The 25,592-nt window shown below is 37.4% G+C and overlaps 1 protein-coding gene across 1 annotated transcript in view; it reads right to left on the bottom strand.

Moving 5' to 3' along the window:
* Positions 1-25,592, bottom strand: part of THSD7B (thrombospondin type 1 domain containing 7B) — an 891,282-nt gene that overhangs the window by 22,762 nt on the left and 842,928 nt on the right. The window contains exon 20 of the mRNA XM_066346150.1: positions 15,182-15,327. Coding sequence (XP_066202247.1) covers positions 15,182-15,327 — 146 coding nt within the window. The remainder of the gene's footprint in view (positions 1-15,181; positions 15,328-25,592) is intronic.

Raw genomic sequence — 25,592 nt, 5'->3', positions numbered from 1 at the left:
CACTAAGCGATTCTCTGAGAGCTAACAGAGAAGCTGAAAAAGAAATGCAAATTTACGCCATGAATTTCTGTTCTCAGAATAGGACTGTCCGTTTTGAAACTCAGCCAGAACTGACTGAAAAAGGAAAACAATACATAATTTGTCTAGGTGTATGGGATAAAATGGCTTAATCTGTAATCACTCCCCCCAGGGAGCGTGTACAGCCACAGGACATAAATTTTTCTTTTATGTTGCTTGTTTTTCTCTCACAGTGAATTCAGTATTTTCTCATGTGGAATTTCCAGTGCAACCCTGATTTTCTCTATTGCCATGAGTCGTTTTCCCAGCATGCCTTCTAGGATGAATAATGTTCCTTGGAGATCTTTTTTCCTATTCAGATTATTCTTGAAAAAAAAAATGTGTAGTGTCTCACAGAAACAGAAGGTTTGAATTGAAAGGCTCTTGGTGGTTATCTGGCCCAGGCATTTGCCTGATGAAAGGTTTCCTACTATAATATTTTTGTCAGATACACATGAGATGAGTATTCTTTCCTCCCTTTTAGGTGCTCTTACTTCAAAAAAAGTCCATTGGATATTTTAATAACTTTGGACGATATCTTGGTTTTTGCATAAATATGTTAAAAAAAAAAAGAGCCTAAGGTAAGCATTTCCACTAAGGTGTTGAAATCCCAGGAAGGCAAAAGTGAAGGTGTATGAACTGAAGCAGGAATGGAAGGAAAGTGAATATAAGGTAGTGTTACCAAGCTGCTTCAACTTCCAAAGTCAACACAGCTGCGGTCCAGGTCACTTATCACATCTCTGGACAGGCCACGGGGCAATGCCATGCCTCAGTAGCATCCATGATGCGGCAAGAGGGGAAGAAGGGAGAAGCGTATGAGTGCCAGTTCCTCCTTGAATCTACCTCTCATTGATCAACTTTCATCCCACAGAGTGTTAAGTGCTCTGTGCAGCCAAGGTGTGATCCTCACTACCCACTAAGTTCACAAATTGGTGGAAAAGCTAGAGCCTTTATAACTACTGCTGATATGATTGAGGGAGGGGCAGGAGAGGGAGGGGGTAAGGGGAGGAAGGGGGGAGAGGGAGGAGGGCATAGCCTTTGCTCCTGCAGTCAGGAATGCTACCTGTTGCAGCCACTGATCCAGTCTTAGGTAACAGTGTGGTCACTGCTCTGCACTGGAAACTTGGGTTCACCTTCTTATCCCTTATCTACTGGAGGACTCGTAGACTGCATTGGCTAGGCCTTGGAGCTACGGTGTCTTTTGCAATGGCAGGAGTTAAAAAGGTCAAAGTGGTCAGCTAAAGCAGTCAGGACAGTGTTCCGGGACATGGATAAGGTGGGCCAGGGGTTGATGGATCTGCTGAGCACCACCCAGGTCAAGGCACAGTCGCAGCAGCTACTTGGTATCAAGTGCAGCTTGTAGACAGACCACTGGAGGGGCAGGATGGTAGACAGCGGCTGCTGAGAAAATTCTTTACATCAGGAAGTTAGGACTCAAGGACCTATTGGCAAGAAGGTGCGATGTGAAGGAGGTCCGAGGTATAGGCACTTAAAGACTAAAGAATCTGAGGAGGCTCATAAGTTGGGGCCACCAGATCCTCTTCTAGAGGTGTTTTAACAAGAACGATTTATTTGTCTAGCAGGGCACTTTCCACACTTGATTTATAAATACATTATAATTGCTCTTATCATTTCTCCAGCTTTTGTGAAATTGTCAAAAATGCACGCCAGTTCTGAACTTAAGTGCATTTTTTTTAAGATAAGAGGAAGTTCAAAACAGTTCACAGCAGATTCACTCAAAGCAAATGCTGTAGTAAATGTTACTTCCTGAAGTAGAAAACAACTAGTGTTAAGTTCAGTTTCCTTTCAGGGGAGGATTCTGTCTCTTATAACATTATTTTAGAGAGGGATCTAGGACTTGTCTCTAGTATCTATTTCCCTATATAGTTTCCAACTTTGTGAACTTGGAGAAAACAGACTGGAGATCCTCCACAGCATGTATGGAAGTTGAAAACACTGCCATCTGTAACCTCAGTAACAGAAGAGGCAATGGATTAGAGTTTTGTTTGACATTGTAGGAGATGGAGGATAAGGAAATGGCAGGAAACAAATTTACATCAGGGGCCACTTTATAAACCAAGACAAACTATAATATGCTCCTAGTATGTGTCCATTTTCAACCCTAATCTCTCATTCCTTTGACAACAACAGCTACAATATGAAAATAAACCAACAGACAAAACTAGTATTTGGTCTGTTTCACTCCTGAGACTTTATCCACTAGGGCCTGAGAACAGAGCCTGGCTTCTTAGAGCAAAATTGTTAACAACAAGAATTCTCTCATTAACTCTCCACTGTCCAGATCATTAATGGGCTTTTTGCATACTCTTATTTGGCATCACCAGATGTAGATAGGCAGATGGTGCTAATAATCATAATTATAGTTTTAATCAAAATTATAATAGCAATTATAATTTATGAGCTCTTTTTTCTGGAGGGGGGGGGCAGGTACTATGCTTAGTATTGTATATGAATTGTCTAATGCCTACCAAAAATCTCCAGCAAAATTTGTGCTATTGCTATTCCCATGATATAGATTAAAAAACAGAGGCTTGGAGAGTTTAGAGACTTTGTAAAAACTGAAGAGCTAGGAACTGGCAGAACGTTAATCAAAATTAGGCCTGCTAGACTAAGGAGTCTGAGCATCTAAAACAGATGGACCAATGTATGTGTGGATACATGGTATCAGCTGAGGAACTTGGAAAGAAAAAGTTAGAAAAACACTTAAAAAAAATGAAGAGCACCCTGACCAGGTGGTGACGCAGTGAATAGAGCATTGTACTGGGACGCGGAGGACCCAGGTTTGAAACCCCGAGGTCGCCCGCTTGAACGCAAGCTCATTTGGTTTGAGCAAAGCTCACCAGCTTGAACCTAAGGTCGCTGGCTTGAGCAAGGGATCACTCGATCTACGGTAGCCTCCCGGTCAGGGCACATATGAGAAAGCAATCAATGAACAACTAAGGTGCCGCAACAAGGAATTGATGCTTCTCGTCTCCCTTCCTGTCTGTCTGTCCCTATCTATCCCTCTCTCTCTGTCACACACACACACACACACACACACACACACAAATGAAGAGTGATGATAAATATTTCCTTTGCTAATCTCTTTCCATACAAGATAAGAGCTATTGTGTTTTCTGCAGAGAGCTCACAATTAGGCTTAAGAAAAAGCAGAAATTCAGTTTGAACTCAGGAAAAAGTCAAGTCAAATATCATCATGATTCCTTTTCTCTGTTTGCCTCTACTTTTTGTGGGTATGTTACCTTCTTGATTTTTTCTTGCTTCTGAGTGACTGGCTTTACCTACAAAGTGAGATAATGTGGCAGCCAACAGTTCCTGATACAGTATCTTTGAACAACTTCAATTCCATTCCAAATTCATAGAGAAGAATGCTGATTGGACTGGTATGAATAAGGTGTCAGAACAATTAACTACAGACTTGTTTCTTGAGAGCTTTGCCCAGATAAGGTTTAACTCTAAAGTTTTCTCCTAATGGAACATGTCAGTTACTGGAAATAACCTCATCTAAAAAACTGAGGATTTCTGAAGTTTCTGGATACACCTGTCTTATGGTCTCTGGGGCCTCTAAGTCTGGGTAATGCTGAAAGATGTCATAACCCCACATTTCTCACCAGCACTGCTACAGAGAATACTCACAACCCACCACTCTTGCCCCTATAGTTTATAGTTCTGCCAAAAGTTCAATGGGTAACAAACAACAAAATGAAAAATTACATTTGGCATTTCCCTATATAATCTTCCTATGGGAAAAGTTGGCAAACTTGTCTATTTAAAAAAAGAAAAAGAAAGCCTCCTGACCCCTGAGATGATAAAAGGGAAAGTACAAAAGAACTAGTAAGGCACAGAGAGTCCGGTGTGGCTGCAGAATTGATGAAAGCTACTACACTCACACTCTCTGGCCCCCAACCACATTTTCAGCTGAAACACAGAGCCCTCCACCTGAATAATCAACTGAAGGGTAGCTGAACTGAAATATTATAACCAGGATTCAGAAAAAGCAACATAGAGACTAGAAAAGGCTAGCCCCTGCACCCACGTTTGGTAGCTGAGAAGCAGGAGGGACATGTGCAGTGGAACTTCCTCTGCCCAGGCACGTGGAGTCTCAACCTCATGCAGGGATCTCCAACCCAGAACAGAGATGGGAAGAGGAGCCCTCATAGCATCTAGGGGTGAAAAATTGGTGGGGATTCAGTTGACTAGGAGAACAGATGCCACCTGCATAGGGACTGGCACTGCTATTATTGTAGCCATGCCAAGTCCTAGTAGTGCCTTCGGGGTATTCTCTTTCTGGGGAGGATTTTGGTGGAAACCCAAACAGTGACTAAACTGTGTGGCTCTGGATAAAGAACCGGTCTTTTCCAATTTAAGTACAGGGCTGGTGCCTCTGTCTCCACCTGTTGAATCACTTGATCAGGCCCCAAACTGCTGAATATAGCCACCCAGGGTGTTTGGAGTATAGCATAGAACCAGGACACATATGGTGTGTCACCAGAGAGCTTTTGTTCAGGAATCAAATGAGTGGGAGCTGGGGCAAGTGGTTGCTTTGTGAGTGGAGGGCAACTCTGTCTTCTCAGTGAGCTCAGCCCCCACTGCCCCCAGAAAGGGAAGAGGTGCCAGTTCCCTTCCAACAAGCTTGACGTCACCACCCCAACAGGAGTCTGCAGGGCCTTGGAAAGAGGGCAGCTGTTCCCACCTCTAGTGTACAGCCGCTCTCCTCCCTCCATGTGTTGTTGATTCATGTGGATGGGCCCTGAACTGTTGAATCCACCCAAGCAGGCTGATCTGAGTGCCTCACAGAGCCTCGACTCTTAGATCACATTTCTGGAGAGGCTTTTGTCCAGGAACCCATCAGCCAGGAGCTGGGGTCTGTGGCTGTACTGTGTGCGGGCGAATCCTGTCTCCTTAATGAGCTCAACCTGCACTACCTCAGGAAAGGGAAGAAGTGCCTGCCTCCCTCCTCAGGCCTTCGGGCTTCATCCTGCCCAACTGGCTTGTAGTTCTGATAGCCTAAGTACCAGTCCCTCAGAGGCTGTTGTCAGGGAACGAGAGGAAGTGCTTAGCCTCCTTCTGTGGGTTGGGCGGACATCACTCCCAATGGAAGACTCTTTTGATCTGTCCCCCTGAGACCAGTATCTCTGCCCAGCTGAAACTGCTCCTGCAGAACAAATGGCGGGCTATACCGAAGCTGAAGCTGTGGCTCACCACTCCTGGGGGGAACTGGAGTGGGAGACTCTGGCAGTAATTGATTGATTTGGCTGTGGAGTAGGGGCCTCCTTCTCCTTACTGAGTGCCTGACCACCACCCCCCCCCAAGGAGGGTACCCACTAGCCCTGTGCCACCCTCCCTGGTTGCCATACATTACTGAACTTACAACCTATGGAAATGTCTGTGGATCGAGACCACTCTGGGACCACTCTACAGTCTTTCTTCGGAAAACTCTGGTGGTTGATTGGGCAACCCAAGGGAAGGCAGACGTCAGGGAGCCTGAATCCTCTTACAAATATGTCCCCAGATCTGAGCTGGAAGATGTCAACCCTTATACACAGGTTGACACCTCCAACACACACCCAGGCACAGATGCAACCACAAACAGTGAACACAGAGGTAACTCCATATAGGCAGTCCAAGGCTGGCTACAAACGATGTTTGACATCAACTTGTACCTCAACCCCACCCAAGTAGACCAAAAATCAATACAGCCAATGGTAGACTTTAGTCCATACCAGGGCTAGGCCCAACTAGCCACATAAGCAGCATACTCAAAAGGATGTCCAGCAGGCACCAGACTCTGCTGAAAACAACCTGCTCTGGGTGACAGCCATTGCACAGCATCTCATACATACTGATTGAGGTTTACCTTTGAAGTCAGCCAGCCTACCCATGATAGGGCCAACAGCATTCATTATTCAAATACAACAGGAGGGTGCATATAACCCATAAGAAAATAAATATTCCTGGAGCAGAAGTTTAGATGATCTGGAAGTATGTGCCACTGAGCCCAGCAAGACACCCTCATCATCAAGACATAACATGTTTGGGAGTCATAGCAGATCTACATAATACACAGAGACAAAATGGGGATACAATGAAATATGTCCCAAATGAAAGAACAAGAGAAATCCCCAGAAAAATAATTAAAAGAAATACCAGATGCAGAGTTTAAAACAATAGTTATAAGGATACTCAATATCTTAGGGGAAGAACGGATGATCTTAGAACTTGAGCAAAGAGATAGTAAGCATTAAAAAGGATATGAAAACCATAACAAAAAACCAGTCAGAAATGATGAATACAATATCTGAAATGAAGAATACATTAGAAAGAATCAGTAGCAGGCTAGATGAAGCCTAGGATTAAATCAGCAATTTAGAAGACAAGATAAGAGTAAGCACCCAAGCAAAGCAGAAATAAAAAAGAAAACTAAGGAAAGTCTAAGAGATCTTTGGGACAATATCAAGCATAACAACATCTGGATCATAGTGGCACAGAAAACAAAGACAGTGAACAAGATATATTGAACCTGTTTAAAGAAATCATAGCTGAAAACGTCCTTAACCAGGTGATGGAAAAAGTCACAGAGGTTCAGGAAGCACAGAGAGTCCCAACCAAGATAAACCAAAAGACACCCACGCTAAGGCACATCATTATTAAAATGTCAATTAAACACAAAGAGATAATCTTAAAAGATGCAAGAGAAATGCAATTAGTTACATAAAAGGGAGCCCTCATAGGCCTGTCAGCTAAGTTCTCAACAGAAACACTACAGGCCAGAAGGAATTGGCAAGAAATATTCAAAGTAATGAAAAGCAAGGACCTACAACTAAGACTGCTTTATCCAGCAAGTCCATCATTTAAAATTGAAGGAGAAATAAAAAGTTGTTCAGACAAAAAATAAAAGAAAAGCTAAAGAATTTATTACCATCAAATTAATATTGCAAGAAATCTGAAAGGGCCTGCTTTAAGAAGAAAAAAGGAAAAAAAAATAAAAGAGGGTTATAAGTATAAAGAATAAAATGGCAATAAATAAATACATATTTATAATAACCACAAGTATAAATAGATTAAATTCTCCAATCAAAACAGGGTGGCTGAATGAATAAGAAAACATGACCCATGTATATGTACTCTAAAATAGACCCACTTCAGAACAAAACTGAAAGTAAAGAGATGGAAACACTATTCCATGCAAATGGAAACAAACATAAAAAGCTGGGGTAGCGTAGTTATATCTGACAAAATAGATTTCAAAACAAAGGCCATAACAAGAGACAAAGAAGGTCACAACACTAAAGGAATTGATTCATCAATAGGATATAACCCTTGTAAACATATATGCACTGACCACAGGAATGCCTAATTACATAAAGAAAATCTTGATAAACATGAGGAGAGATAGCAATACGGTCACAGTCACAATAGAGGATTTTTAACACCCTCCTTACATCAATGGCTAAATCTCCCAGACAAAAAAAAAAAAAAAAAAAAAAAAAAAAAAAAGAGGCCAAAATATAATATATACTTCTTACATTTAAAGATGTACCAAAAAGTTTTGGAAAAAACACTCTAAAGTGATAACTGTTTAATTTCTTTGAAGTTAGAAAACAGGTAACCTTTTTTCTTATGTACTGTTTAATTTTTAAGAAGCATATAAAAAACATATAATAAATTTAGAAACTCATAATCAGCAATATAAAGACTTTTTAATTTGGCAAAAAGAAAAAATAAACAAGGCAACAGCAGCCTTAAATGAGACACTGGGTCAGATGGATTTAATTGATATTTATAGTATACTTCATCCCAAAGCAGAATATACATTCTTCTCAAGGGCACATGGAACATTCTCAAAGATACATCACATGTTAGGACACAAAGTAAGTATTAATAAATACAGGAAGACTGAAATCATATCAAGTATCTTTTCTGACCACAATGGTATGAAACTAGAAATCAACTACAATAAAAAACCCCAGAAAAACATTCAAATGCATGGAGGTTAAATAGCATGTTATTAACCAATTTGGTTAACGATATCAAGAAAGAAATAAAAAAATTAACTGTAAACAAATTTTAAAAACACAATAAAAAAATCCATTGGACACAGCAAAGCAGTCCTGAGAGAGTAGTTTATAGCATTAGAGGCCTATCACAAGAAGCAAGAAAAATCTCAAATAATTTAACTCAGCACCTAAAAGAGCTAGAAAGAGGACAACAAGCAAAACCCAGAGTAAGTAGAAGAAAAGAAATAATAAATATTACAGTGGAAATAAATGAAAATGATACTAAAAAACAATACTAAAGATGAAATAAAACCAAGAGCTTGATCTTTGAAAAGACAAACATGAAAGATGAACCTTTAACTGGACTTGTTAAGGAAAAAAAGAGAGAGGACCCAAATAAATAAAATCAAGTAGGAAAAAAGAGTAAGTAACAACTGACATCAAAGAAATACAAAGGACTGTAAGAAAATGTTATGAACAATTATATAACAATAAATTGGGCTACCTGGAAGAAATGGATCAATTCTTTGAAACATACAATCTTCTAAACCTGAATCAGAAAGAATCAGAGAATCAGAATAGACAGATCACAGCTAGTGAAATTGAAGCAGAAATGAAAAAAAAACTCCAAGTAAATAAAAGTCCTGAACCAGATGGCTTCATAGGCTAATTTAACCAAACATTCAAAGAAGAACTGACACCCATACTTATTAAACTAATCCAAAAAATTCAAGAGGAGTGAAGATTTCCAAGCTCATTTTACAAGGTCAGCATTATTCTAACTTTAAAACCAGATAAAGACACTACAATAAAAAAAAAATATAGGCAATATCCCTGATGAACATAGATGCTAAAATCCTCAAAAAAATATTAGCAAACCAGACCCAGCAATACATTAAATAAAAAGAGCATACCTCGAGGACCTGAGGATGGTAGCGGAGAAGGCAGATGCACAGACTCCCAGCTCACACTACCAAACTGGATTATAAACTAATTTAGGAACAATCAGCGTGAAAAACCAACTCTGGACTACAACAAAAGCTCTCAAAAACCAAGGAGCAAAGAAGAAGCCACAACAAACCTGGTAGGGAGTGCCTGAATCTTCCCTGCTTACAGGAACAGAGTGGGGCAGTGAGGCTGAGAGCTCAGAAGGGCTCTCACTCCAAGGAAAGGAGCAGAAAATACTGTTCACAGTCACTTGCCTGGCAACCAGGGAATGAGATGTGTTGAAAGGGCCGGCTTGTCATCCAAAAAGAAAGGGGAGAGAGAGAGAGAGACAAATGGTGAGGGGCAGAGGAATGCAGGGGATGACCTAAGAAGCTGACTCATCCAGTGCTGGAGGCAGCCATAGCTGGGGGAGGGGCTAATCCTTCCACAAAACAAAAAACTAAAGTGCTTCCAGGTCACAGATCTCCTGACATCTCTCCAGTTCCAATCAGCACAACAAGACACAGCTGAAAACAAGAAGTGGGGAGGAGGGGCAGTAACTCAGGTCTCCATGGAGATCTGAGATACACATCTCCCTACTGAAGCTGAGAAAACACCCAGCCCCCAGAGAGAAAAACTGGCAGAAGAGGACTTCAGAGTCTCAGGTTATACCCACCACATTCCTGGATACAGTTTCAAATAAGCACCCTGCTGAGATCAGTTAACAAGACAATCACCTGGTAAGAAAACAAACAAATCAATACATCAAAGCGGCCCAAATCCGAAAGTGGATTACAAATAATAGCTGATGCCAACCCAAGAAGACCTAGAAATAACACAATTGAAAATTGGAGGCAGACAACACCAAGCCTAGACTCAACTGCTCTACAAACAACACACCCAAACACACATAGACATAATGAGAAGACAAAGAAGAGCAATCCAAATGAAACCACAAGAGAAATCTCCAGGAAATGAACTGAGTGATATGAAAATAACCAAATTTCCAGATGTGACATTCAAAATAATGATTGTAAGGATGCTTAGGGATCTTAGACAACAATGGATGGTCATTAGGACACCTAAATAAAGAAATAGCAAGTATAAAAAAAATTGAATATTAAAAAAGAATCAGTCAGAAATGACAAATACAATATCAGAAATGAAGACCACAATGGAAGGAATGAAAAACAGGATGGATGGAGCTGAGGATTGAATCAGCGAGTTGAAGGACAAGTTGAATGACTCATGAAAGCAGAAAGAAAAAAATAAAAGAGACTCAAGAAGTCTGAGGAAACTCTTAGAGAGCTCTGTGACAACATAAAGAGAAATAACATCCGCATCATAGGGATTCCTGAAGAAGAAAAGAAAGAACAAGGGAGAGAGACTTTGTTCAATCATATCATAGCTGAAAACTTCCCTAAATTAATGCAGAAGAAACTCTCACAAGTTCAAGAAACACAGAGAAACCATTAAGGAGAAACCCAAAGACACCTACACCAAGACACATCATAATTAAAATACCAAAAGGGTATGCAACATAATCAAATGTCAAAATAATCTGGAGATGTTTTCTCTGAACATATGTACCCTGATTTATCAATGTCATTGCATTAAAATTAATAATAAAAGATATAAAAATATATAAAATAAATAAAAAAATAAAAAATAAAAAGAGCATACCTCATGATTAAGTGGGATTCATTGCGGAGATGCAAGTTTTTACAATATTCACACATCAGTAAATATGATACATCACATAAACAAAATGAATAAAAATTGCATGATCATATCAATAGATTGAGAAAAAGCAATTGATAAAATCCAGCATCCATTTGTGATAAAAATTTCCAGCAAAGTGGGATTAGAGGGATCATACCTCAAGGCCATATTTGACAAACCTACAGATAAGATCATACTCATGGGCAATAACTGAACGTGTTTCCTTTAAAATCAGAAACAATGCAGAAATGTCCACTTTTACCACTCTTATTCAAAAAAGTACTGGAGGTCCTAGCTACAGCAATTGGACAAGAAGAAAAAATAAAAGGCATCCAAATTGGACAGGAGGAAATAAAACTGTCATTATTCACTGATGACTCAATATTGTACATAGAAAAACTTAAAGACTCCACCAAAATACCATTAAACCTTATAAATGAATTTAGGAAAGTAGCAGGATACAAAAGTAATATTTAGAAATCAGTGGCATTTTTATATACCAATAATGAACTATCAGAAAGAAAAATTAAGGAAACAACCCCATTTATTATTGCAACCAAAACAATAAGAAACCTAAAGATAATTTAACCAAGGAGGAAGAAAACCTGTACTCAAAAAATTATACGACATTGAAGAAAGAAATTGAGGATGATACAAATAAGTGGAAGCATATACTGTGTTTATGGGTTGGAAGAATTAACATCATTAAAATATCTGTACTACCCAAAGTAATCTATAGATTCAACACAATTCTTATTAAAATACCAATAGCATGTTTTACAGATCTAGAACAAATATTCCAAAAATTTATATGGAACCAAAAAGGATCTTAAATACCCCAAAAATCTTGAGAAAGAAGAATGAAGTTGAAGGTATCACACATACTACCTGATATCAGACTATACTACAAGATTCAACACAATTCTTATTAAAATACCAATAGCATGTTTTACAGATCTAGAACAAATATTCCAAAAATTTATATGGAACCAAAAAGGATCTTAAATACCCCAAAAATCTTGAGAAAGAAGAATGAAGTTGAAGGTATCACACTATACTACCTGATATCAGACTATACTACAAGGCCACTGTAATCAAAACAGCCTGGTACTGGCATAAGAACAGACATATAGATCAACAGAACAGAACAGAGAGCCCAGAAATAAACCCATACATTTTGTCAATTAATATTTGACAAAAGAGGTGGGAGCATAGAATGGTTTAATGACAGTCAATTCAATAAATGGTGTTGGGGCCCTGGCCAGTGGCTCAGTGGCTATAGCATAAGCCCAGCATATGGATATCCTGGGTTTGATTTCCAGTCAGGGCACACAGGAAAAGTGACCATCTGCTTCTCTCCCCTTCCTTGTCCCCCTTCTCTCCCTCTTTTCCTCCTACAGCCAATGGCTTGACTGGTTTGAGCATGGCCCTGGGCCTTGTGGATAACTCGGTGGGTGCATGACAGCCTCAGATGCTAAAAAATAGCTTGGTATTTGAGCATCAGCCCCAGATGGGATTGCCAAGTAGATCCTTGTCAGGGCACATGTGGGAGTCTGCCTCACTCTATCCCCTCCTCTGATCTAAAATACATACACACATATGTACATACATAAATGGTGTTGGGAAAACTGGACAGATATATGCAAAGAAATAGACCATCTTATACCATACAGAAGAATAAACTCAAAATGGTTAAAATACTTAAATATAAGTCACAAAACCACAAACTCTGTAGAAGAAAACATAGACAGTAAAATCTCAGACATTTCTCATAGCAGTATTTTTGGTGATATATATCTCCTAGGGCAAGAGAAACAAAGCAAAAAATAAACAAATGGGACTACAACCAACTAAAAAGCTTTTGCACAGCAAAGGAAACCATCAGCAAAATGAAAAGACATTCCACTGAATGGGAGAACGTATTCACTGATACATCTGATTGGGGTTAATATCCTACATTTATAAATAACTTGTAAACTCTATACCAGAGAGACAGACCATTCAATAAAAAATAGACAAAAGACCTGAACAGACACTTCTCCAAAGAGGAGATACAGGTGGCCAAACACATATGAAAAAATGTCCAATGCCACTTATCAGAGAAATAAATATTAAAACCTTACACCTTTCAGAATGGCTATAGTCAACAAATCAACAAACAAGTGTTGGAGAAGTTGTAGAGAAAAAAACACTTGTGCACTGTTGGTGGAAATACAGACTCCTACAGTCACTGTGGAAACAGTAAGATGCTTCCTCAAAAAAAAAAATGGATCTGCCCTTTGACTCAGTGATTCCACTTTCTGCAATATATACTAAGAATCCCAAAACATTAATTCAGGCATCCCCAAACTATGGTCTGCAGGCTGAATGCAGCCCCCTGAGGCTATTTTTCTGGCCCCCGCCGCACTTCCGGAAGGGGTACGTACCTCTTCATTGGTGGTCAGTGAGAGGAGCACTGCATGTGGCGGCCCTCCAATGGTCTGAGGGACAGTGAAATGCCCCCCTATGTAAAAAGTTTGGGGACCCCTGCACTAATTCAAAGGAATATATGCACCCTTATGTTCACTGCAGCATTATTTATAGTAGCCAAATCTGGAAATAGCCCAAGTGCCCATGAGTGGATGAGTGCATAAAAATGCTGTGTGTACGTTTATACAATGTAATTCTATACTGCTATAAAAAGAAGAAAATCTTACCTTTTGCAACAGCATGGATGGACCTACAGATATATGATCTCACTTATATGTGAAATCTAATGCACAAAATAGAAATAGTCATGGACACATGGAACAGATGAACAGCTGTTCGGGGGTGGTGGTGAGGGGACTGGATGAAAAAAGGTGAAGGGATTAGCCAAAAAACATATACATAACTAACTGACACAGACAACAGTGTGGCCATACCCAGAGGCAAAGGTGGGTGGGCGAGGTTGAGATGGGCCTGGGGTGGGGACAAGGGGGGTAAAGAGAGATTTTACTTGGGGTGGAGGGTGTACAATGTGGTATGCAGATGATGTTGTATTGAGAAGTACACTTGAAACTTGCATGGTTTTGCGAAGTAATGTTATTCTAATAAATTAAATTAATAAAAAATTAAATTAAATTAAAAGAGAGTGGAAACAAAAAGAACTAGTAAGGTATAGTAAGTGTTGTTCACCGCTCACAAAAATTAGAGGATATTTTATTGCCTCATATTCACTTTGAAATATCTTCTAATTCTGCTCACAAAAATTAGGGAATATTTTATAGCTTCATGTTTATTTTGAAATATCCCCTAAATTTTGTGAGCAGTATATGTCTGCTAAGATCTGGAGCATGGAGTTTGTCCGTCCTCCCTCACTCCCTCCCTCCTTTCTTCCTAAATTTCTTTTCTCTCTTTTCCCCAGCTATGGGTTCCTGAAGTTTTTGAGCTATTTTCTTCTACTCTGTCAACATTTATTGCAATTATAAGGAGAAATATTTCTTTCATTTTCTTAGCTGTAAGTGATTCCAAGCATTGTTTAAAAATTGCTGAAAGTTTAGGAAAGAGGATTTTAGACTAGTAGACAAAATATTCATATTTAAAGCCATTCATTTGGTGTTGAATTACTTAGCACAGTTACCTTATTTTTTTGTAAAAAGGAGACATAACAAATGTACCACATTTTTATTTCTCTGGGACTTATTACAATACATGGGCATTTAACTTCTGAAAGATAATGCAACGTCATCTGACAGGAACACTGAACATCTTTATTAGGATATGCTGTAGATTTCTTAATGTATAATCAAAATTATTCTTATCTAATTAAAATAAGCTTTGGAAAGTGACCTGAAGGTTAAACTAGTAAAGTAATAAAATAGGAAAAAGTGATGTGCTTTTCTATATAAGAAGGCAGAGAGAAAATGCAGTAGAGGATCTTTGCTGACCCAGCAACAGCTCTGGATATGTGATATATTATGATGTTTCCAGACATTGGTATTTCAGGCCAATAAGAAAGTAATCACTGAGGAAAATGTAGTAACCTTGGTCTGTGTAATACTGTTAAAATATAACTTTCATACACTTTTGGTTTTCTGCCCATATGCAAGATTTTGTCTCAGCCTACCTGTGCCTCTTTAAGAAATATAGTCTACAGCAAACAGTGCATTTCCGTAGCATCAGGTTTTGCCTAATTAAATAATATTTTGTTATTTTCAACAAGCCGGGAAGATAACAGAAAATTTTGCAGGATGCCAAGGAGATCAAAAGTCCTATGACCCAGCCTAATATAATCAGTACCTAATGAATGGCTATGTATTTCCCTAGTGGCATTACTCTGCTTGAGTCATTTGATTGTATTTTTCCATGTACTCCTTTGCATAAAAATATGTTGTGCCACCTCCCTACTTCTGTGAAATTTATTCCATCAGTTTGACTAAACAAGTGCTTTTTGACACATTAAAAAGCATTTCTGTAAGTGTCAATGCAAGACCTACCTCCAATTTACATGCAGACCAGTTGCTGAGGACCCAGCTGTAGCAGGGGGTCACTGGGCAAGTTTTCTGCTGCAGAAGCTCTGTGGGGCACGGCCGTCCTTCTCCTTGGGTTGGCAGCATGATAAATCGAGTCCGGCTCATTCGACCTAAAATGTTAAGGAAGGTGTCAGTTTTTCAGGTAGAATTTGGCTTAGAAGGAGAATTAAAGGATAGAATGGTGCCTTACACATACAAATCTTTATTAAAACACACTAAATGTGTCATGCCCAGCTTTCAGTATTTTTGCCATTTTAATTCAGGTTCCAAAAGAGACACACAGGTTATATAAGGTCTGCATAATTTTTAGGGACTGAAATTGTCTGTCTGCTACTTCTTCAGCATTCCCAAGTATAAACTCTGTACTGCTGCCAAATACACCAATCCTATAGATACTTGCAGAATGTTAATTCATTCAACAAATATGTATTTGCTAAGCTGCAGTATCATCCAGGTGTCCTGCTATGTGCTAGGGATACAGTAATGAAATTGCCAGATGTATCTTCGGTCAATACAAATTACCCTAGAAAATTCCTTTAAGAAAATGCTACCCTGAGGCCCAAATAGTTTTTCTCAATTAATTCAACATGGCTAATTCTTCTAAAGTTTAAAACTATTTTTCCCTCACTGATCACAAGATAAAGTTGTTGCCTTATCTGAAGGAGCCATGATGTTTAAAAAACATGTTCAAATCCTGGTATTCCATTTGATAATGAAAGAAAATTGGTTAATAAGAAAAACTGATGAAATAGAGCAGGGCTCCCTCCTATGTCAACTTATACCTACTCCTAGGCATCAAGTCATAAGCTCATTAAGTGCAATAGTGGAGGGAACTTAAGTGTCTGTGTTTCCTCCTCTTGATATCTCTCCCACTCACACTTTTCTTGACTCTTCTTTTACTTATAAGGTACTATGTGCATATACTTTCTTTTTATGTGTGTGTGTGTAATAGAGACACAGACAGAGAGACAGAAAGGGACAGACAGATGGAGGGAGAGAGATGAGAAGCATCAATTCTTTGTTGTGGCTCCTTAGTTGTTCATTGATTGCCTTCTCATATGTGCCTTGACTGAGGGGCTACAGCAGACAAGTAACCCCTTGCTCAAGTCAGTGACCTCATGATTTTGAACCTGGGTCCTCTGTGTTCCAGTCTGATGCTCTATCCACTGTGCCACCACCTGGTCAGGCCATATAGTTTCATTACTGTTATATCTGTGAATATAAGGCTCTCCCATTGTTATAAAATTAATTATATAATTATATTTGTGATAAAACATTCAAAAAAAAACGAGGGTTCTATCAGAGAATGTTATAGGGTTGCAGACCATTCTGGGATGGAATCAGAAAACATTTCCATAAGCAGTTAAACTTTAAGCAGAAATCTTACTAGTGCAAGCTAAACATGATATATAGTGTCCCATGCAGAAGAAAGAGCATGTGATGCGGTCACAAGATGAGAAGGAGTAGAACATCTTTGAGGTCTGGACAAAAAGCCAGTGTGGCTAGAACAGGGAGAGTCAGAAAAACAATAGGTTGAGGCAATGTTGGTAAAGGTATTAAAAATGGGGTCTTCAGTTCCAAAATTCTACATTTGCATCTTAAGAGAACTGGAAAGCTAGTGATGATTTCATTTTTATGTAGAATTCAGGCCCAGGGTAGGAACAATTCTCAGATGCTCTCAAGTGCAGAGACAAGCAAGGGTGAGTCACCCTTTCAGTGGACTAGACGTAATATTGGCCACTGGAATATGATTATAGATTTGGTGATAAACTAATGCTTTCTGAGAAGACCTTTGAAGAAAAAGCAGGAAGTCTAACCACCAAATTCTAAATTCCCTGAGGTTTGGGTTTCTGTCTGTAACATGGTATTTCCTATATATTAAGCATTAATTGAATATTTGATTAATTCACATATTCATGAATTATCTACATGCTATTATTTGGTATCAGAAAATATGTGATAATATAATACTACCAATACAATTACTGATCAGGTACCATATGCTAGGCAATATTCTAAGTACTTTATAGATACTGATTCATTTAATAATAACAATCATAGAGGGAACTTCTATCATATTTTCATATTATAGATGAAGGAACTAAGGCACCAGAGTTTAAATCACTTGTCTAAGGTTAAAAACTAGCCAGTTGCATAACAGAATTCAAACTCAAACTTTTGATTTCAGAGGATGCTGTATTAGTCATGTTGCTGGGTAGACACAGGAAAGACAGCAAGGATAGCACCAAAAAGATATAAACAAAAATTTGGATGATTTTGTAAAAGATAAGATGGCTTTGCTGAACAATAGTACCCACCCATTGTGCATCCTTGGGCTCTGAGAGGAATATAACATGTTTGGACAGATGTTCTTCCCAGCATCACTCAAATCGAATTATATAGGTCAAATATCACCTCGTTTATATGAAATGTTATTCCCGTTTGATGAACACAATTGGCTCAAGATATTATATGAATATTGCTTCTATACTATTCAGTATTATAATAGTCTTTGTGTTTGATTTCTTGATCTAAATATTCATTACCATAATGTCATTATAATTGCATTCTGTTTTAGATTCATCTTTGTAAGAATAATGATAATGTAGTGTTGCCTTTATTACAGCCAAAGAGGTTCTATTTCATTATAACCAAATAATTTCAAGCTTGGTCTTCAATTGATGGCAATTATTTTAGAACTAGTTTATTTATTTCCATTAAAGTGACATATCTTTTCCGGGACATAGGGGTGGAGAACACCCACCTACTGGATTCAATAGGGAAAAAAATGATGCTATTACTTTTTTGAAATAATGTAGTCTTAAAACCATTTGTTGAGCTCTGGCCAGTTGGCTCAGTGGTAGAGCATCAGCCTGGCATGCAGAAGTCCCAGGTTCGATTCCCGGCCAGGGCACACAGGAGAAGCACCCATCTGCTTCTCCACCCCTCCCCCTCTCCTTCCTCTCTGTCTCTCTCTTCCCCTCCCGCAGCGAGGCTCCATTGGAGCAAAGATGGCCCGGGTGCTGGGGATGGCTCCTTGGCCTCTGCCCCAGGCGCTAGAGTGGCTCTGGTCGCAGCAGAGCAACGCCCCAGAGGGGCAGAGCATCGCCCCCTGGTGGGCGTGCCAGGTGGATCCCGGTCGGGCGCATGCGGGAGTCTGACTGTCTCTCCCCATTTCCAGCTTCAGAAAAATACAAAAAAACAAACAAACAAAAAAACAAAAAAAAACCATTTGTTGAGAGCAGCACAGCCATATGATTTCTCTATCTTTTACCATTTAATCACAAAGATAAGATTTTCAAACAATGCCAATTACTATCATGAACATATTTTTAAAAACAAAAAGCATATAATAACTCTAAACTTTAAAGTACATTGTCATATTTAATTGTCTAATATTAAAGTTCAGTTAAAGATTGCTAATAGAAGCACAAGAGTCTAAAAGGTAACTCCTGGTCCTGATGTTTCTGTGGGGTACTTGATATCTTTTAATATGTTTCTTTTTTATTTAGTATGTCTGATTGTATAAATTAAAATCAGAGCTTGTACTTCTCAAATTAGGTGTTCATTTACAGGTTCTGAAACTGTAACTATAAAATCTAGCTATATACAACATGGATGGTATAACCAGGAGGCCTGCCATCTCCACTGATAGTGATCAAATCCTACCTGGGATTCCAGACATCAGACTGGATGAAATAGTCAACCAAGCTATCTCAGCAATAGTTACTTTAAAAGGGACCATAATGGCAAGAGCATGCAGGAATTGTTCTGGTGATAGTAAATTTTCATGTAAGGGGTGGGGAGAATAGTGGAGGTTGTTGTTAAATTAAAAAATTTTTTAAATATGATATAATATAGAGTTTAAAAGGAAGATAATTTTAAAATAGTTGATGTGTGGTAAAAAGAAATCTGGCCTTGACATTAAAATTCTCTAATTTGAAACAGTTCTCTCAAATTAACAGCTAGTAAATGATGTGACTGATTGAAAGTATTTTAATGCCTCTGAGCATAAATTTTCTTTTCTGTAAAATAAAATTAAGCATACAGAAAGTCCTTACCATCTGAGGATAATTCATGCTGGAGAAAATGCCACTTAAAAGTGAATCTATTTAAAATGGAATTAAATTATTTTAATTAATAATAAAAATGTCTAAATGGGACATTTTCTGGAACTAAAGAGTAGGCAACAGGTTTATTTGATCTAATATCAATTACCATGCAGATTATAATTGCAACTATGCACACATTATTAGGAAAAAAGAATAAACTAGCTATTGATACTTCTTAAATAATTTTATGATTATCCCATAAAAGATCCACTGTTTCATGACTGGTTTGAACAGTCTTATTATAACATTTTTGGTCTTTGAGTCACTTTTCATTAATTTTCTCAAGAGCTCCCTTTATTTATTTTTATATATTTACTTTTTCAGGGAAAGAGAGAGTGTAATAGAAAGGAGAGAAATGAGAAGCATCAACACATAGTTGCATCACTTAATTGTTCACTGATTTTTTCTGATATGTGCCTTGATTGGGGGGCTCCCGTCAAGCCAGTGACCCCTTGTTCAAGCCAGCAACCTTGGGCTTCAAGCCAGTGACCTTTGGGCTCAAGCCTGCAACCATGATATCATGTCAATGACTCCACACTCAAGCCAGATGAGCCCAGGCTCGACCTTGAGGTTTCGAACCTGGGACCTCAGCATCCTAGGTCATAGCTCTACTCCTGTGCCATCATCAGTCAGGTTCAAGAGCTTCCTTAATCTCTGGTGTGCAGATCACTCTATTTTGTACTCCTTTTGCAACTAAAGATTGACTAACAAATACCCTGATGGAGTATGCCCGTTGACTGAGGGATGGCTTTATGAGGGGTCAGTTCATTAGTGAATAGTTTGATATTTTGAGAGGTTTTGCTTTCTACAGGACTTACAATTATGATGATCCAGGTGAATAAACCTGAGATGGTATGGACTCCTTACACTTATCTCATACTGATTATATAATTAAAAAAATTATGAAGTACCTTATATCATACCTACAATATATTGTAGTAGGTGCTTGTTAAAATTTCTAATATTTTTAATTATTTATTTTAACAACTACTATTTCATACCAATTCCTAGAGCAAGCCTATGATGGATATAAAAGACTATACCTTTATTCTATTTGGTTTATAATGGTAAAAGCAAACAACTAAGAAATCCATAGTGATTCAGCCACTTTTAATCCACCAAATTTCTTATACCTTAGTCTTACTGCTTTTGCCCTCAAAGTAAGAGTAAAAGTTGTTGCCATAGATACCATCATGTTTCCAACCTGACGGTTTCCAACCTGGACACTGTCTAAACTTCTTGTGTTTGTGTTTATGTCTTTCAATAAAAATATAACATATAGGTCTATTTGGAGCCTGAATTCGATAATTGATATACATAATCTGTTTAATGAGTAATACCAGTGATTTGTAGAAAGAGAAATAGACTCTTTATTCATCTACTCTTTGGGCTATAAAAGAGAGAAGCACTTACTACAAAATATGTTTTCATTTAATAAAAACCCAAACTATGATAGGGTAAGTCTGTTACCAATTCTTCCTGAGCCTTTTTCTTTCCTCCTTTGGGAAATATTTGCAACTTATTATTAGCAACACTGATATTGGGCCTACTATTAAATTTGCGATAATTACTTACAAGAAAGGAAAAAGGATTGCTTGGTAAGACCTCCACTAAAAAAGAAAATAGACTGTGAGGCATACAAGTTGTAATACTCTCTCTCTCTCTCAAACAAAATTCAAAGAGAGGCCAATAGGTTTTAGCCTGCATATATATTTAAAGCATATTGGCTCAGATCACATTCCCATTGAACTCAGCTGTAGTCAGATTTCACACTGAGGCCTCAGTGACAGCAGGGACTTGGGAAATTTTAAGCAATAAAAAAATCGCAAAACTTGTTAAATACAAGTCAGTTTCTACAGTCAAGTAGCCAGCCACCATGCACCTTTACAGGGCCATGGTTTAAGCAATTGTTCTTCTGAGGGCCTGACAGATGATCAGTTGAATTAACTAAAAACTATGGTTTTGATAGCTCTGGACAATTTGACTATGACTCTGGCAAACAATGTCAAGTACGTATGTAGAAGAAAATACAAAAGGAATACAATAATAATAGACTAAAGAAGAACATACCTGTTCAGCCTTAAATAGTTCACTAAATAAATTGAAGGTACCTATAAACTTTAATGCACCATAGACACAAATATGATAATAGTATATGAATTGACTTTGAGCTTATAGCATGTTATTTAAATATTATTAATGGTTTTCTTTTTACCTAGGCATTATTTCTTCTGAATATGAGTTAAATTTTTAAGGTATATACACAATTGTTGGCCAGGAATAGCCTTCCAGAGCCGACATCTATCAGGGGTTGGTGATAGGGGTTGTACAATAAAGGATTGGGTTCAATATCACTAGCCTCATGTTGATGGTGGTCCTTCCTGATGTGCAACACAGAATCAGGTTATTGAATAAAATGTTTTAATTTAAAAATATTTCTTCTTTGCATTTATTCTTAAGCACTTGGTACCTGCTACCAAATATTTATCTGTAGAAAATACTAGACAAAAAAATAAGTGAAAAAGAAGCAAGGGAAACTAACAAAAATTAATTAATAGTTGGTCATGTCAATGTATTAATCAATTTTAATAACATATGTCTCTGTGGTTAAGGGAATTTATTGCATAACACCTTTTGTCATTCTAAAAGTATTTTCCATATGGAAGAATGAACTAAATTAATTGAGTGAATATAATTTACAATGATAATGAGATGATACAGGATATTCTTGCTAAATTCTTTTCTCTTTTTTATCTTGCCATTGGTCTCTTTCCTGAGAGTACCTGCTATGCCCATGCCTTTCAAATAAATCACTTCAATATGAATCCTGGTCACAGACTCTGATTTAGACACAGTTATTAATATTCTCATTTAATTAGTGATAAAATGAAGCTCCTAAAATAAAAAAATATTTGCAAACTCACACAGAAAATGGATTGGAACAAAGATTTGTCTTATTCTAAAAGCATGTGCTTTTCATAGACTTCAATCTCATTTGGTGAAATTAGGTATCAGATACTATGCTGCAGCTATTAGAGACTTGAACAATTTTGAGAAATTCACTTAAGACTACCTCTACAATAAATGTATTACCTATATTGACAGATTTTGTATTTACCTTTAGTAAATGTAATTAAAAATATTGTGCCAACAGCTTCTCTCTGTGATAAATCTTGGTTTGCTTTTAGGTACTTGTTAGAGAAACTTTCTGAAAGTACTAAAAAGCTTGATTTTTTAAAATAAAAAAGTTAATTTCATGTAGATTTTATGCAGGGTATTTTCTTTGTTACTTAAAAATTATATGTAATGGGATGACATAGATCAATAGGAGTACATTGGTTTTGTGTGACCATCTCTATAGTATTTGAGATGTTGATTGCATTGTGTGTTCATCTACCAAAGTCAAATAATTTTCCATCACCAGATATTTGTCTTTCTTTACACCTCTCCTCCCTTAGCTTCTCTCTCTTTAACTTCTGCATTGTTATCTGTGTCCATGAGTCTCAGTTTTATATCTCCCCTATGTGTAAAACCATATAGTTCTTAATATTTTACTGACTTAGTTATTTCACTCAATATAATATTCTGAAGGTCCATCCATGTTGTCATAAATGGCACTATGTCATCATTTCTTATGGCTGAGTAGTATTCCATTGTATATATGTATCACGTCTTCTTTATCCAATCCTCTATTGAGGGACACTTTGGTTGTTTCCATGTCTTGGCCACCATGAATAACACTGTGATGAGCATGGGACTGCATGTGTCTTTGTGTACCAATGTTTTTGAGTTTTTTGGGTAGGTATCTAATAGAGGAATTGCTGGGTCAAATGGTAGTTTTATTCTAAATTTTTTGAGAAACCACCATACAGTCTTCTATAATGACTGTACCAGTTTACATTCCATCAGCAGTGAATGAGGGTTCCTTTTTCTCCACAGCCTCTCCAACATTTGTTATTACTTGTCTTGTTGATAACAGCCAATCTAATAGGTATGAGGCGACATCTCATTGTAGTTTTGATTTGTGTTTCTCCAATAGCTAGTAAAAATAAGCATCTTTTTATTTATCTATTTATTGTTGTATATCTTCATAGGAAAAGTGTCTGTTCATGTCCTTTCCCCATTTTTAGTTGGATTGTTTGCTCCTGAATTTTTGAATTATTTATCTATCTTGGATATTAATCCTAAATCAGGGCTGTGGTTTGTGAGTATCACTTCCCATTTGGATGGCTGCCTCTTTGTTTTGTTTTGTTGTTAGTTTCTTTTGCTGTGCAGAAGCTTTGTATCTGATATAGTCCCATTCTTTTATTTTTGCCTTTACTCCCCTTGCCTTTGGGGTCAAGTTAATAAAATGCCCTCTACAGCCAAAGTCCATAAATTTAGTACCTATGTTTTCTTCTATGTAATTTATTGATTCAGATCTTATATTTAGGTCGATACATTTTGAATTAATTTTTTGCATGGGGCCAAACTGTAGGCAAGTTTCATTTGTTTGCATGTGGCTTTCTAATTTTCTTAGTACCATTTATATAAAGAGGCTTTCTTTTTCTATTGTGTGTTTTTGGCTCCTTTGTTAAAGATTATTTGTTCATATATATGTGGTTTTATTTCTGGCTCTTGATTCAGTTCCATTGGTCTGTATTTCTGTCCTTTTTTTTTTTTTTTTTTTTTGCGAGAGAGTGACAGACTGACAGAAACAGAGAGGCAGGAAGGGAGAGAGATGAGAAGCATCAGCTCATGGTTGTGGCACCTTAGTTGTTCATTGATTGCTTTCTCATATGTGCCTTGACCAAGGGGCTCCAGTTTAACCAGTGACCCCTTGCTCAAGCCAGAGACCTTTGCATTCAAGCCAGCAACTACAAGGTTTCAAACCTGGGTCCTCACCTGGTCAGGCAGAGGGACTTCTTAAAGCACCCCTACCTTTTGTGTTTCAATATGAGATTTATTTCTTTTGCCTATTATTAAATATACCTATGAACTCTCAGAATTTCTATAAAGTGATATAGCATCCAACCCAGGTCCATGCAAACACCAGGCATTTACATGTACTGAGTGCAGTAAAAGGGACCTATTGGAACAAATGGGGCTTAGAAATACTGAACCTGGGTTCAGTCCTCCACTACTTAAAAGCTATATGACCTTAAGCAGGTTTCTTAATTGCTTATCACCTCACCTGTAAAATTATAGCTATAGTTCATAGTACTCTTGTCAAAAATTACTAAAATACTTGTGGCATTAACGATTGTGCCTTTGACTAACAGATATTTTTTTAAATTCTAATATTTTATTATTTTACAGTTTTAAAAATAGTGCTAGTGAGTTCTGCAAAAACTAGCTCAAAGTCTTGCAACTTGAATTGGAAAAGCCAGCTCTAAAACACAAATATTCTCGTTTCTTGTCTATTCTCTTTTTTCTCCATTCTACCATTTACCTTCTTGTTCTCCCATCATAGAAACTCATTTATTAATACAGTAAATAAATTCGAACTGTTATAACTATTGAATTGTGCCTGATCAAGAACACCAGACTTATCACATTTTATACAGACACTAAAACTAAAGGTGACTGGCTCGTCACTGAAATCTAAAGTAGAATAAAAATAAATAAAAGCTGGAAATTTCAAAGTCGTGATGCTTCATAGTTAATATCAGATTATTTTTTCATTATGGGCTATAGTTGTCGAAAAATTATATGCCATCTTGGAATTCTAAGAGGCAGGCTGAGTTATATGGCAAAGAAAAATATGATAAATTCATATACTTTGAATTAAAAATAAAAAATAGGAGAAAAATCATAGTCTGATATTAAGAACATTTTTAGAATGTTAGTGGTTAAATAATATTTTTTAATAATTCATTCCATGCTACATTCTACTGAAGTTATGAAAATTTATCAGACAATAATATGACTAATCCAAGCTTTGATTTTTGAAATCTACCTAGAAAGACCCCTTAGTGGAAGCTTAGAATCAGTCTTTCTCTAACATAAAATAAATTGAATTCAAACTATTCTAACCTTAAAATCTTTAAAACAATTATAAAGAATATACAGTGGTACCTTGAAATATGAATTTAATTTGTTCTGTAACTGAGCTTGTAAGTCAGTCAACTTGTATATCAAACTGCCAATACTGGACCCATATGCCAATGTGCCAACTAGCAGCAGCTTGCTGAATCATGACTCATATCTTGGAATTTTGCTCTTATCTCGAACAAAAATATGGACCAAGGAGCAGCTAGTATTTTAAAAAAAAATTGTATGTT

The sequence above is a fragment of the Saccopteryx leptura genome, chromosome 7 (assembly GCF_036850995.1).
Source record: "Saccopteryx leptura isolate mSacLep1 chromosome 7, mSacLep1_pri_phased_curated, whole genome shotgun sequence".
Taxonomy (NCBI): Eukaryota; Metazoa; Chordata; class Mammalia; order Chiroptera; family Emballonuridae; genus Saccopteryx; species Saccopteryx leptura.
The sequence above is the reverse complement of the archived record's forward strand: the minus strand, read 5'-3'. Positions and strand labels throughout refer to the sequence as shown.